Genomic DNA, 13,728 nt, shown 5'->3' on the forward strand with positions numbered 1-13,728 from the left:
TATTCGACGTGGCGAATGGCGCCATGTGTGGCGCCTGGATGCAGAGCAGAGGAAATTCCAAGTCAGAGAAATAGAAATCGAAGAATTTGTAAGAATAATAACATAAAACTTGGAGATCAGTTTTCTCTATTTATCCGCTAAAACAGGCTCCTGTCCGCCTTATAACACGGCAGAGTCTAAGCTTTATTGGCATAAATCCAGCCGAAGAAAGGAATTTTTGAGACGTAGAGTTAAAGGTTAGAAAGTATTCAACAAATATCTGTCTGTTCAAATTCAATTCTGTTCCAGAAATATAAAATCAAGGTTTATGTAGATATAGTAATCCTGTGCTCACCTTGATCTATTTCAAGATGGGTAAATTGTACCATCCGTCAAGTTTAAAGGCGGATCATATAGAAAGATCGGCTTCAATGGTTCAAGAATTAATTGAGCATGAATATGTTTCTGGATATCTTAAGAAGTGGAGCCCAGTAATAGGTAGAGGCTGGCAAAGTAGGTATTTTGCCCTTTTAGAACAGGACAGAACATTGGTATATTGGGCAAAGAAACCAAGTTTTAGAGATGAACAGCCTCGTGGATCAATTAATCTCAAGATAGTAGAAAATGTGTTTGCTGATGGCCCACTTGGAATAACCCTAAGTACACCACATAGAGATTATCAACTTAAAGCCTCTACACCAACTGAAAAGGACAAATGGATGGACGCTATTATTCTTTGGACCCTTAAGAGTAGGAAGTACCGTTCAAAAGCCGAAGACTCAAAAAATTTCCGATTTAGTAATATGCTAATAGAAGCAACTCAGTCATGTCTACATTATATAGTGGAGAGTTTTCTGAAGCCATTCAAGAAATCTGCGACCAGAGCTATAGAAGTTGGTCCTGAAACCTTATCTAATTCTAATAAAAAGAAATTCTTAAAGGATCGTGGATTGTATGTTGTGATCTGTAAGGCTTGGATGGTTTCCAGAGAATTAAAGGGGGATAGAGCCGGTTCTAAGAGGAAAGGAAACTTGAATTATCTCAGAGATGGACTTGAAACAAGGGCTATCTCCACTCTATCAATTGATAAGGAGTATCAATTTAATGAGAGATTAATGCAAAAGGAGTTCGAAAACAGTCACCATCACGATTCCCATCAGATCCAACAGCTCTGCGAGGATACCCCTTTTGGAAATATTAGCCAAAGCCACCCTAGATTTGGTGCGGCTTCTCCAACTTTAAGCATGGAGGGTTCGGAGAATAGCCAAGACTCTGAGGTATTTTGTTCTCTTACAGAAATTGAGGATGTTTCTATGGGATGTGAGACTGACGAGATTCTTATACCTTTTGATAGTGCTTTGTGTATATATGACCATGATTGTCCTCCTACTATTGAGGAGGATGAAGAGTATGTAAGGAATAAGCAGCATAAGTATAGCTTGCAATTGTCAGAACTTATGCTTAACCAACTATCAAGTCTTTCAAAAGAGGCTTTTCTCGATAACTGTGTTTTTGGGCTTGTTTATATTAAAAGAAGTAATCCGATAATACCCTCTTTACAAAGTAATGATATATTCTGGGCGCTTATGATCAGCTCAAGATCACTTTCAGACTCACACCAGATTTATCCATCTCCATTATTGAGTGAAAAAACTATTCTTGGGGATTGCCTTGATTTATATAGAGAAGTTCGAATGTCCTCTAAAAACAGCACCTCATCCTGTTCCAAATATAGTTGCACTCAAAATCAATCTCAAAGCCAAAGTAATAGAGATTCCATTCCCGTACTTGAAGTCATAAAGAAATCTCACAGATCAAAGTGCTCTATGGATGGGATTATTGATATGAATGACTCTGATATTAAGAATAAGGTCAAATCTATTGATCATAAAACTCAGATTGACAATACCTTATTTTCACCAATAGGTAACAATTTTCTAAGTAACTTAACTTTAAATATCGGAAGTGGAGGCGTACATATTGGAATCAATAACCAGGCAATAGACCCTTATGGGTTCCTTCTTGACACATTATATCTCTATTATCCAAGAAATGAGTCAAAAAACCCTGTCCATATGCTTGACCCTGGGCTCATACTTTCTGTTGGTCCAATCTCGGAGAGTATTCATGGCTTCAGTTTCACAGTTTCTTATCTTGGAGCGTCTGTTATTGAAGATTATATTGTTTCTGACTTAGAGTTCAATGTTGACTTTCCATCCGATATTCCTTCATCCATTGGCACTGACTATATACAATCGACCGAAAAGCGGCCAATTACTCTTGAAATTTGTACTAGATCTTGGAGAGATGCCAAGGCTTGGAGATATTCGCTCTTAGTTGCTAGAAAATCCAAAATGGCTGACAAATCACATAAAAAGACCGCCACCAAAAATTATCATGATAATGTAATTACATGTGGAATGAGTAAATGCATGCATGCGGATGAGGCATTTGCCAGGGTTTCTAATTACCATTGTTTTGATTCCTGTCCTACATTAACAACCACTGCCAGTAGCAGTGCTAGAACTAGTCACGGTTATCATTTGGCCAATTACAGAAGAAATATATCCAACTTTGCTCTGCATAGATGATTTTAAGGTCATGTAGTGGTCTAGGATTTGCTTGAAGATACATTAGAGTTTGTGCTAATTAAAGGTTCTTAGGTTGAGATATATATAAAGAAGAAAAATGGTCAAAAGAAGTTTGAATATGAATAGAAAAGTTTTTTTTACCTTAGTAGAATCTATGAGATCAAGTTTTAAAGCTATATGTTTCACCTACAAGGAGAATATATAAGTAAACTAGCTTACAAAGTTTTAAAATTTTAAGCTTTATTTAAGCTATTAAAGGAGAGATGAGTAAAAATACCTATTATTACTCGGCCGATTTCATTGATATTCTATAAAGCTCGAATTGCTTGGACTCGAGGTACAGATGGTAGTATTCAAACGAATGTCCATTTAATTGTGTAGAGGCCAGCCTTTCGTATTTATTAGGGGTTTTTAAAGGTAATTATGAAGTGAGTATAACTGGCATTTTATCAGATTATTAGTTCCCAAATTATAATTAGTGATTGCTCAAAGGTATAATCAACAGAATTATATCTTATGATTTAGGTTTTAATTAATACATTTTTGTAACTCTATCTAATCTATTTACTTTATTTCTAATTTTATTTTTCAATAGAGAATGAAAGATATTGAAATAGATATTATAATAAATATTAGTTTCCCTTAATCAATTTTAAGTCTTGAAAATGATTCAAAATGTCTTTTGTTTCATGTAAATATAGATCTGGTATAATTGTTCATATTCACAGGTTATTTAAACAATGCCTAAATCTAATTAAATGCAATCAATTTAATTTTTAAGAACATGAAGCTTGTGTAGTTTGATGGAATTATTTTGATATAGGTGTAAATTTGGGGGTTTTAGTTCTAATGCTAGGAAAGTCTGGTGAATTGATAATATTATATATGTATTTAGAGTAAATTATTAGGAGTATATATACCCTCTAACTTGCTGAAGTAATTAAGGTTTGCCTTATTTAATCTTCTTGTAAGTTATTTACAGAATTGAAACTAAATTCTGTCAGTATTAAAATATTTAGAGCGAAAATTCCAATTGCTTGGGAGCCTTCCTCATTATTGTGAATGGCCATATTTTTGGAAAAAGAAGATATTTACCTGAATTGAATACAATTAAAATCAAAGCGTCAGGAAAGTTATATTGAAGAATGAAAATAGCTTTTTTTTCTTATATCAAAGGTTTTCTGAAGTAGCTTTTGGTGTTAAGAAGCCACTACTAAACAACTTGCCATCTTTCTTCTTTCTCTTTGTGCATAGAATCAACTTTTTTGCAAACTCCGTCCAAGGATAAGTTTTGATCTTCCGGGAATGTATAGAATTATCTTTTTTATCAGCATCGGATTTACTTGTAGTAATTAGCATACTATCACTACATGTGGATTGGACTCTCCCAACAGCCTGAGCTTTTGTAATAGCTTGTTGATAGGATGGAATATTGGGCTTGATAGACTTTGTAATGGGAGGGTCTTCTCCAGAGTTTGGAACAGTGTGTGAAATTTCAATTCTATCTTCGGAAATGGGTGAGTCTGCGGTTAAGCTGTTAGTTGAAGGAATATGAGTCTCAGGAGAGCTAATGTAAGTTCTAACAAGGATTGGATTTACTTGACTTTTTTGGCATTCCCCATTTGAATTTTTTTCTTGAATTTTATTGGCAAGACCAACAGAATTTCGTCCAAAACTTTCTCCTTCTTCCATAATATAACTAGCCAGCTCTTCCAAAGGTTTGAGTTCATTACATTCTAACAATTTGTTAAGGAGAACAGTATATACAAAATGTTTAAGACAATAATTGACGTGAGCTGCTGCTGAAATTGATTCTACATGAGGCCAATGATGACAGTAAATGTGACTATATACTCTGAATAATCTTCTTAGCAAGTTTTTGACAATTAATTGAAAGTCGTCAGCAAAAGGCACCCCTTGATATAAAAAAGTTAATAAAAATAGAGTTTCTAAATTGAATTTGAACTTACCAGGCTTTAAAGGGAAGATTTTGGTGTCTGATATTTGTGAATCCACCCATAGAAACAGAGACTTTATATACACAGTTGCAGGCAAAGGCATTGCAGCCTTTTTTGGGTCTTCTTGCCATTTAAATACCATGAAATGAGCTCTCATAAGTGGGCAATGGCAAACACTGCTAACAAATCCCCATGCCATTTGAGCGTCTTTAAACAAATCCATGACTGAGAATTTAAAAATAAGTAAAGAATGTAAAAAATACTGAAGATATTTTGAAAAGCAAGAAAAGTATTCTTGCTTCTATCTATCTTCATTTTGTTTTCAAAACATACCTTTATGTGCTGCCCATTCATCCTTGCTTATGCCCTCTGGAGCTTTAACTGCTTCATAAAGTATGGATGTATCAAAAGCTTGGCTCAGAACATCACAGGAAATTGGTGCTCTTATTGTTGTATCTATTGGTTGTCTGTTATTTGTGGCCATTTTTGTTGTCTAGATTATTATTTCAAAAGTAAAGCGACTTTTCTTCATAATAATTATTTTCAACCGAGTAAATTTTTATATAGTATCAATTTTAATCATCTCAAATAGTCATCAAATATTTTAATTTGAGATATTTTCTTTTTTCTCAGTTATTTGTAAGCATTCTTAATTATTATCTTCACCTAGTGGTTCATTTTTTAATTTTTTTCTTTTGTAAAATTTCAGCTAGAATTCAATTCCCCAAATTTCCTATTTTTTGTTTAACTATGATATAATTTTGTATTCTGTATAATAATTGTATTATATTGCATGTATTAACTGCATGCATGCATTGCATCCACATTGTAAACTTTCTAAAAGAGAATTATCAAAAAAAGGGGGGTAAAATATGTTTTAACGAAAGTGAAAGAGTATTAAAAAAAATTAATACCTGGTAGATTTTCATATTCTAAGTAAAATCCTATGCAATTAAGGATGATATCTCGTTCCAAATATAAAGTCATTTTTTTGACTATAAAAATTTGGCAAAAAAAAAATAATTAACGGGCATGGCGCCATAATGTTCCGCCAGCTAGTTACCTTAACTAAGTGAATTAATAGTAAGGCATTTCTTAAGGAAAAAAAAAGTAAAACCAAGTGGCGGAAATTGTCTGATTTTACTTTTTTTACATATTTGGATTATTTGCCAAGGATAGGAATATTAAGATATTTTAGCCTATAAGTACAGATAGAAAAAATGGCGACCAAATCCAAGGTAAGTTCACTAAATGATTTTAATTGAATGCAGAAATTTTGGATTCATATCATCTATATGAAAAATTATTTCTCGATTTGAAAAATTTAATACTTTAACTATCAATTTTTAATATTATAGGTTAGAAAACATGTTGAAGTTGGAGAAGACGAGCTTCCTAGCAAATTCACTCCCAGCAAGACCAAATCTGAAATGTATGAAAAACAAGAAGCACTGATTAACGTTGAGGGAGAATTTGCAGAAGATATTGATGACGAAATTGAAAGCGAAGAAGAAGTTATAAGAGGAGAAACAGAAGATGGTTCTGAAATTGTGGATGGAATTGATGAAGATGTTGAGATCGAAGAGCATTACTGGCTTCCAGGTCAAGGCGACGAAAATCAAGAATTGGTATATGAGCCAAAGGCATATAAAATGTATCACAAATGCTTAGTTGAATGGAGTTGTTTAACACTGGATATTTTGCCTGATAAACTTGGAGATAACAGAACCCAGTTCCCACATACATGTTATGTTGTTGCAGGAACACAAGCAAATATGGAGGATAATAATCATATACTTTTAATGAAATGGTCTAGAATGCACAAAACCAGAAGAGACAGAGACGATAATGACAACAGTGACTTTGAATTTAGTGATTCTGATGATTCGGATGATGAAAACTTTGCTGATGAAGATCCTATTGTAAACGTTGAGGCAATTTCTCACAAAGGAACAATTAACCGTATTAGAGTTTGTCCTCAACTTCCAAATTTGGTTTCAACATGGTCTGAGCTTGGAAAAGTTAGTATGTGGGATATATCGGAATCCATCAATAGTTTAAACACTGATCAAGGAAACTCCAAAGCGCTAAAACCATCGAATCTTGCAAAGAAATCTACAATTAAACCGAGGTATACATATGATGGTCACCTTGATGAAGGATTTTCAATGGATTGGAATCCCAACAAAACTGCTCAGTTTGCTTCTGGAGATAGGAAGGGGAATATATGCTTTTGGCAACCTGTGCAAGGAGGTACCTGGAGTGTAAATCCAATCCATGGAAACTTCCAATCCAGTGTCGAAGCAATACAATGGAAACGTGACAATAATAGCAGTAGTATTTTTGCAGCTGGGCTTGTTAATTCCAATATATGCATTGTAGATATTAGAGGCGAGTCTGATCAACTTACTATCTATAACTCACATAACGGTGATGTTAATTGTATTTCTTGGAATCCTTTTTGCGAAAACCTTTTACTCAGTGGAAGTGATGATGCTACTATTAAATTATGGGATATCCGTTCCACAAAAGATCCACTTGAGACGTTCACCTTCCACAGAGAACCAATTCTTTCTGTTGACTGGCATCACCAAGATCAAGATGTTTTCCTTGCAGCTTCCTTAGATAACTCCATTAGTTTCTGGGATATTGCGATTGATGATGAGGGTATTGAAGAGGATACTTCTGATTCTAAGACCAACACCACTCTCAGCAGTATACCAAATATTCCAAAGAAACTCCTCTTCTTGCATATGGGCCAAGAGCATATTGCGGAAGCGAAATGGCACAAACAAATCCCAAGCTTAACAATTTCAACTGCTCAAGATTCATTCAACGTATTTATTCCAAGCAATTTATAATTACAATATACTAATTTTTTCGAACAAAACCCCCTATTTCTTCTTTGCTATTTCTTCTTTTCTTCTCCCCCTCCTTTATTACTATTGTTTTCACCTCAATATTATGCATAAGCATTGCATTTTCCCATATATTTAATGGGTTCAAAATGGCAACAAAATTATTGCATTTTGGGCGGGAAGCCTGAGTATGAATTATTTTATTATAAAAAATAGCAATTAATAGTATTAAATGACTATTAGGAAAAAAAACAAGATAATTGAAATAATAAGCTGTTGAATTAGGGTAATATTTGAGGATTTGGTAGATATGGTTTCAGATGGTTCATCATATTACTCTGAAGATTCAGAGAGAAGTTTGACGTCAGATGAGGAAAATTACTCTGAAGGAAGCTGGGAAGATGAAGAAGACGAGGAGTATATATATAATTCGAGGGAAGTTTTTGGTTTAAAGCTAATAGCAGATGAAAAAAGTGGAATTAAACCTTTGGATAATGGAGAATTTCAGGTAGATGGATCTGACGGGGTAACACGCTGGATTAGAGTCATGATTGACAGTAGTATTCAGACTGAGCACAGAAAGGTAGTAGAGGAAGTTTTAAATAAAGTATTTAAAGGGTCTGAATTTTCGAGCGGTAACTTTAATCTGGAGTATCCTGCCAAAGTTAAAGTAACAAACAAAAAGACTGGTATAGAGGAATATTTAATCCTGGACTTCCAGTTACCGAGGGGAGATGAGATTTTATTGGCAAAAATTCCTTCAGAAAGTAAACCTGTAGTTAACTCTCTAATGTCTCATCTTTATATCTACAAACATAATGAAGGTGGGCTCCAATTTAAAAATTATCACAAAGACCAAAAAGTTGACGATTGCTTTGGTTTTAAAACATGGCACAAGTATCATCACAAATAAGATGAACTATTTGCTTTATTTAGCTAATAATACGGCTTAAATTTAAGCTAGAATATATAGGTTATATATAACAATTAAAAACTTTAACTTTCTATTTAATTAGATTTTTCCTATATAGTTTAAAAAAAAAAAGCTTAGTATTCTTGCAATGTTAAGCTACTTTAATAGATGCTTAATATTGAATTACTTCTTAGTAGTGAAGCTGAGCCACTACACTGTCCTGAGGGGAACTTCCTTGGTATGTGTTCTGGTCGTTTTGAATATAGCTACCATTCACTCCATTCATATCAATGGCTTCCATACTTGGTTTCATTGCCTCATCTATATCGACATAATCAGGGTATGGGTTAACTCTTTCTGAGACTGAATATCCTTTCATTCCTTCCTTGTAGACTATATGAGAAATGCGGATGCACTTTCTGTTACCACAAGACATCTGAAAAGGCTCATTTGCTTTAATTGCGGACATCTTGAGAAAGCTGCTTGGAGAGTCACACCCAGGAATCTTTCCGAATAAATATGCTAGTACATTAGAAGCATAAGTTATCCAAGGTTCATAGGTATTAGGTAAATGCACTTTAATTGCTGGGCAATAGTTGAACTTATTAATTGGACCCAGCCACTCGCAACAGTCATTAAATGCACCCCCATACTTTGAAGGTTCCATCATAAACTGAAGCCTGAAGTGGGATGCATCTTCTGTTGGATTGTCATTTCTTGGAATATCCTTGCAAATTGAAAATAGTAATTGCTCCTGAAGCTCGTTTGTTGGCCAAAAATATCTAAGTCTACTTACTAGCTCGTGGTCCAGAAATATTCTCTCCTTTAATGAAATTACGAGCTCCCTCACTTCTACATCTGTTCTTCTCAAACTAGAATCTGGAACTGTAATCTTCACTGGCCTGTTATTAACATTATCCCTAGCTTTGTTGTTCATCTCTACAAGTTTGACAACTTAATTCTCTAGTTATTAATCTTTCTCTACTTCATAATTTGCAATATGTCCTGTTTCTTGACGTTTTCCTATCTATCATTATTTCATGCAAAATATATATTTACACATTTGCCGCCAAAACTGGGTGTATTGTGCATATACACACAGATACCTTTTTAGTCCATTAATGATTTTGGCGGGAACCCTCGAAAAAATTAGAAAGTTCACTGGGATGTACAAGTAATATAGTGGAGTTGGGCATTCAAATTTTGAGTATTTGGGGCAAAGAATAGTATATATAAGTTGTTAATGATAGGATAATTCAAAGGTTGAAGGAAGAAAAGTAAAAGCAAGAGCAAAAATTCATCAAAAGGTAATAAAAAAACTTAATTGGAAATGGCACTAAAAGGAGTGAGGCAGTTTTCACATTTAATATTGGAAGAAAATGAGGAGTATATTACTGATGTATCATGTATTTGTAAAAGCAAAAGTATTCATAGGTTGTTTGGGAATGCGTTCAAAGGAAGAATAAGAATTGGGAGCAAAAGCATAATAATTGAACCAGATGACTCAACCATCAGTATGATAAAAATTCTATTTAGCCAAATAATTGACATAAAATTGGACAGCACTCATTCTAAGATGATAGTCTTTTCAAAAGTTGTTCGTCTTGTGGATGTACAAGTAATTGATGGTAAATCAAGAAGTGTTACTCCGAATCAAGTCTTATCTTCCAAAGATTCTGAAAGTTGTACATCTAATAAGGGCGGGTTTGAGTTTGAAATCACTATTAAAAATGAGATAGGACAATATATAATGAATCTTTCTAATGAACTTTGGATGGAACACTCCAAAAAACACGGCTCTATAAATAAACTGGAAGATTTGGTAGGCAAGTGGATTAGTTTTCTATATAATAAGGAAATATTGAATGTTGAATATGAATTTTTGTTGGACCACAGAGATCAATTTCTGATTTCTAAGCCTCTAATAGTCAATAGAATCAAACCCTTTACAAAGCATAGAGGGATTCTACACATTGTTTCATCTGGTATTTGTTTTAAACCACTTCCAAACTTTTCAAACAAACCATACAAAAGAATTCCATTAAAAAACATATGGTTTATATTTAAGAGGATATATTCCATGAAGACAAACTCTGTGGAAATTATATATGGAAAAGAACTTAAACCTCACATCATGTCAAGTAAAAGACGAGCACATTGGAGAAGCTTTTTTCTCGAGTTTCAATCAACTCAAGATAGGGAACATATTGTAGCCTTTCTCCAATCCTACTTAATGAACTTGAATAGCAAAGGATGTCAATGGAATAGTCAGGTACCCCAATATGCATCATGTCAGTGCTCATCCGTTAATTCATCCTCTTGCCTGCCTATGCTTTTTGTAGATCCACTCTATGCTAGTCAAAGCCCATGTTTTAAAAAGCACATCCAGAATCTCTGGATACATGGATCAATCTCTACCTACCATTATTTGGATTATTTGAATAGTATTGGTGGTAGGTCAAAGGCAGATTTAACTCAATATCCCATATACCCCTGGACTATAGTGAGCTTTAATTCTGTATTAAATTCCAAGCAGGATCTTTCTCAGCCGTCCAATTATAGAGACTTATCTAAACCTTTGGGTTCAATTAATAGAAGTAACTTAGAGATGCTTAAAAGTAGGATGAAGGACCTACCAACTTCAGAGCAATTTCTTTATGGGTCTCACTATTCAACTCCAGGATATATTTCTTATTTTCTAGTTAGACAGTTCCCAGAGTACCAACTTAAACTACATGGGGGAGATTTTGATGTATGGAACAGAATGTTTCACTCAATGAGTGACACTTGGAAAACTATTCTTGAAGGAAAAACTACATATATGGAATTAATACCTCAATTTTACGAGCAGAATCCTGACTTTCTTTTAAACAATAAGCTCAATATCAGAACAAACTCTGGGTCTTTACTTAATGTTCAAATCCCAAATTGGCAATTTGGAACAGACAATAACCAGTTAAACACTGCATCACTAAATACAACTCATCTTAGCCAAGCTGAGATGTTTCTAAAGACTATGAGATATGCTCTTGAGGGACAAATAGTGAGTCAACACATTCACGAATGGATTGATTTGATTTTTGGATTCAAACAAAGAGGATCTGAGGCTTACAACTCTGACAATCTTTTTCATCCAATTACATATATTAACTCTTCTATAGCTATCAGGACTGACCAATCACCGGTATACGCAGCTCAGGAATGCACTAATGAATTAGCCAGTAATCTAAATCAAGAAATCTACTTAAGAAAAATATCTGATGAGAACCAAGATACTGCACTGAAAGCCCAAGTCGAAGAATTTGGGCAAGTGCCTATAATGCTTTTTAATGATCCTCATCCTAAGAGAGATTTAATATCTCTAGAAGAATACACTATAATGCAACACTTAAATCATGAGTGTGCTAATATGCCTTGGTTTGTCTTATTCAAAACTAATCCCCAGCTTTTGGAAGCTAATTACGACTTTAATCAGAAGGCACAACAACCAAAGCAGGAGGAGAATTACCTAGAAGGAAGCATTGAGACCCTTAACTTTATGGTAGACCTACAAAATCACTTAAAACCAGTAAAGACTCTGAATAACGAGTTTTCTAATACTACAAACAGAGTAGATATGTTTAAGAGAGACTTGATTTCTCAGGAGAATATATTAAGACCAAACCATAAGCTAGGAAAAGATGAATTTGATAATAACAAGGAGAAGTTTAATTTGAATGAAAAGGATGGTTTTATGTTAATTTTTGCAGAGGACTACTGTGACTCCAGGGGTGGTTTTCAAAAGCTGGATTTTTCAAAAATTAGTCAGTTGGAAGCAAATGACAGAACAGGGATACAATTCTCTTTTTTGACATCCATTTATGAAAAGCCTAGAGAATTTGTACTTTTGGCACTCCTAGATCAATTTGAAGAAAGATTATCATTTTATATTTCAATGTATGGATTTGAGGAACTTGGGTTTAAGTGTGTATATTCAAGCAAACAGGATCTTTTTGGGAACAAACCAATTTGCATCGATTTACTGGTATGTAATGAAGGTTCTGCTTATGTAACAATTGGTACTCTGTCAGGAGATTTGATTTATCTGAGATTTAAATTGTCTAGCAAGGCTTCATTACTTAACTTGACGCAACCAGAACATATTGATTTTCACAATATGTTTGTAATGGCACAAAAAGAAAAGATTTTGAAACAATTCAATATGGGAAACGTTAACTTGGTTGTAAGCATAGAATTCCATGAGTTTAGTTGCTATATTGTAGCAGTTTCACAAGGAGGCATTATGTTGGTAAGCAGACATTCCATTGATAACCATCAGGACTTTCGAAAATCCGTCTGGTTTCCCATTGTGGATATCCCTCTTAGATATGAAAAGGTTTCTTGCATCATTCAGATGGATTTGGTAAACCCTGATTTGACAGATCTACCCAAAGATCAACCAAAAAAACAGAACAGCCAGAAAAATATTAATGAAAACATTTCCAGGTTCGGAAAGATTACGAAAGATATTGACTCAAGTGGTTTTTGTTTCTCTTGTATATTATCCGATTTGGATGGTAAGAAGCAAAGACTTTGGAGTTTTGGCGGACAGGACAAACTACTCTCGTTGGACTTAATTGGAATGCTGAATAGCATCTTCTCAGTTCAGGGAAGTAATCGAAAAGAAAACGGAGGGAGTGTGAACAACCATCTAGGCAATGATGTCATTACTAGTGAAGGAAACTCTAATATTGCGCATAGTTTTGGGCTAAAAGAGATCGAAGAATCCCAAAAAGTAGACTGGGTTTTCCTTAAAGAAAAGAGCCTTTTGCTCTACGTTGGATTCCATAAAGTTGGAAATCTGAGTGTAATGGTATTTTGGGATATTCACAAAAAAAAAGACGCCAAAGTTCACAAGGTCATCTTCATCCCAAATCTGTTCATTGACTCTGTTTGCTGGGACAAATACAGAAAAGGCCTTTTAATTCTAGGGCAAATAATCGAAGAACCTGAACTAAAGCCCCAAGGGCAATCCGAGATAAAAACTAGCTCAACTCTGAGCCCTAATAAAAAGGAAGAAAATATCTCAAAAAACATCTACTTTTTTCGAGAAAAGCACTGGAATTCCAAGAACAATATTGTAATGCAAATACTAACACTTAAAAGTTCATTCGAGGTATTGCTAAATACGAATATACGGAGAACGTCCTCTTTAAACCATAATTCTCTAGACTTCAAACGTCACACCATATTATGCACGGAAAGGCTCATAATACTGAGCTCATATCTAGCATTTCTCGTCTTTAGAGTCTCCAAGAAAAACCAGCCCACGGAGAATTTTGAGCAAGCTACTCAAGGCACACCAAAATAATAAAATGATCTCCCTACATAACTTCTCGCTTCACTTCTGTATATTCGTCTATCTCTTTCCACCTAGTTGGACCTTGTAT

At 34.3% G+C, this 13,728-nt stretch overlaps 6 protein-coding genes across 6 annotated transcripts; 4 read left to right on the top strand and 2 right to left on the bottom strand.

Moving 5' to 3' along the window:
• Positions 1-350: 350 nt before the first annotated feature.
• On the top strand, positions 351-2,570 carry cubi_01496 (41 kd oocyst wall protein; the record flags this gene model as incomplete). The annotated part of the gene is made up of 1 exon (XM_029018508.1): positions 351-2,570. One exon carries the CDS (start codon positions 351-353, stop codon positions 2,568-2,570), a length of 2,220 nt encoding a protein of 739 aa, XP_028873735.1.
• A 1,170-nt stretch (positions 2,571-3,740) lies between these two features.
• On the bottom strand, positions 3,741-5,012 carry cubi_01497 (uncharacterized protein; the record flags this gene model as incomplete). Its single annotated transcript, XM_029018509.1, has 2 exons — positions 3,741-4,753; positions 4,862-5,012. 2 exons carry the CDS (start codon positions 5,010-5,012, stop codon positions 3,741-3,743), a joined length of 1,164 nt encoding a protein of 387 aa, XP_028873736.1.
• Positions 5,013-5,748: 736 nt separating this feature from the next.
• cubi_01498 (WD repeats-containing protein) lies at positions 5,749-7,389 on the top strand (the record flags this gene model as incomplete). The annotated part of the gene is made up of 2 exons (XM_029018510.1): positions 5,749-5,766; positions 5,887-7,389. The coding sequence occupies 2 exons, from the start codon at positions 5,749-5,751 to the stop codon at positions 7,387-7,389; spliced, it is 1,521 nt and encodes a 506-aa protein (XP_028873737.1).
• A 307-nt stretch (positions 7,390-7,696) lies between these two features.
• cubi_01499 (uncharacterized protein) lies at positions 7,697-8,299 on the top strand (the record flags this gene model as incomplete). The annotated part of the gene is made up of 1 exon (XM_029018511.1): positions 7,697-8,299. The coding sequence occupies one exon, from the start codon at positions 7,697-7,699 to the stop codon at positions 8,297-8,299; it is 603 nt and encodes a 200-aa protein (XP_028873738.1).
• A 190-nt stretch (positions 8,300-8,489) lies between these two features.
• Positions 8,490-9,236, bottom strand: cubi_01500 (uncharacterized protein; the record flags this gene model as incomplete). Its single annotated transcript, XM_029018512.1, has 2 exons — positions 8,490-9,053; positions 9,096-9,236. The coding sequence occupies 2 exons, from the start codon at positions 9,234-9,236 to the stop codon at positions 8,490-8,492; spliced, it is 705 nt and encodes a 234-aa protein (XP_028873739.1).
• Positions 9,237-9,629: 393 nt separating this feature from the next.
• cubi_01501 (BEACH domain containing protein) lies at positions 9,630-13,649 on the top strand (the record flags this gene model as incomplete). The annotated part of the gene is made up of 1 exon (XM_029018513.1): positions 9,630-13,649. One exon carries the CDS (start codon positions 9,630-9,632, stop codon positions 13,647-13,649), a length of 4,020 nt encoding a protein of 1,339 aa, XP_028873740.1.
• Positions 13,650-13,728: the final 79 nt, after the last annotated feature.

This window comes from Cryptosporidium ubiquitum (genome assembly GCF_001865345.1).
Source record: "Cryptosporidium ubiquitum isolate 39726 chromosome Unknown contig_20, whole genome shotgun sequence".
In the NCBI taxonomy this organism is placed as follows: domain Eukaryota; phylum Apicomplexa; class Conoidasida; order Eucoccidiorida; family Cryptosporidiidae; genus Cryptosporidium; species Cryptosporidium ubiquitum.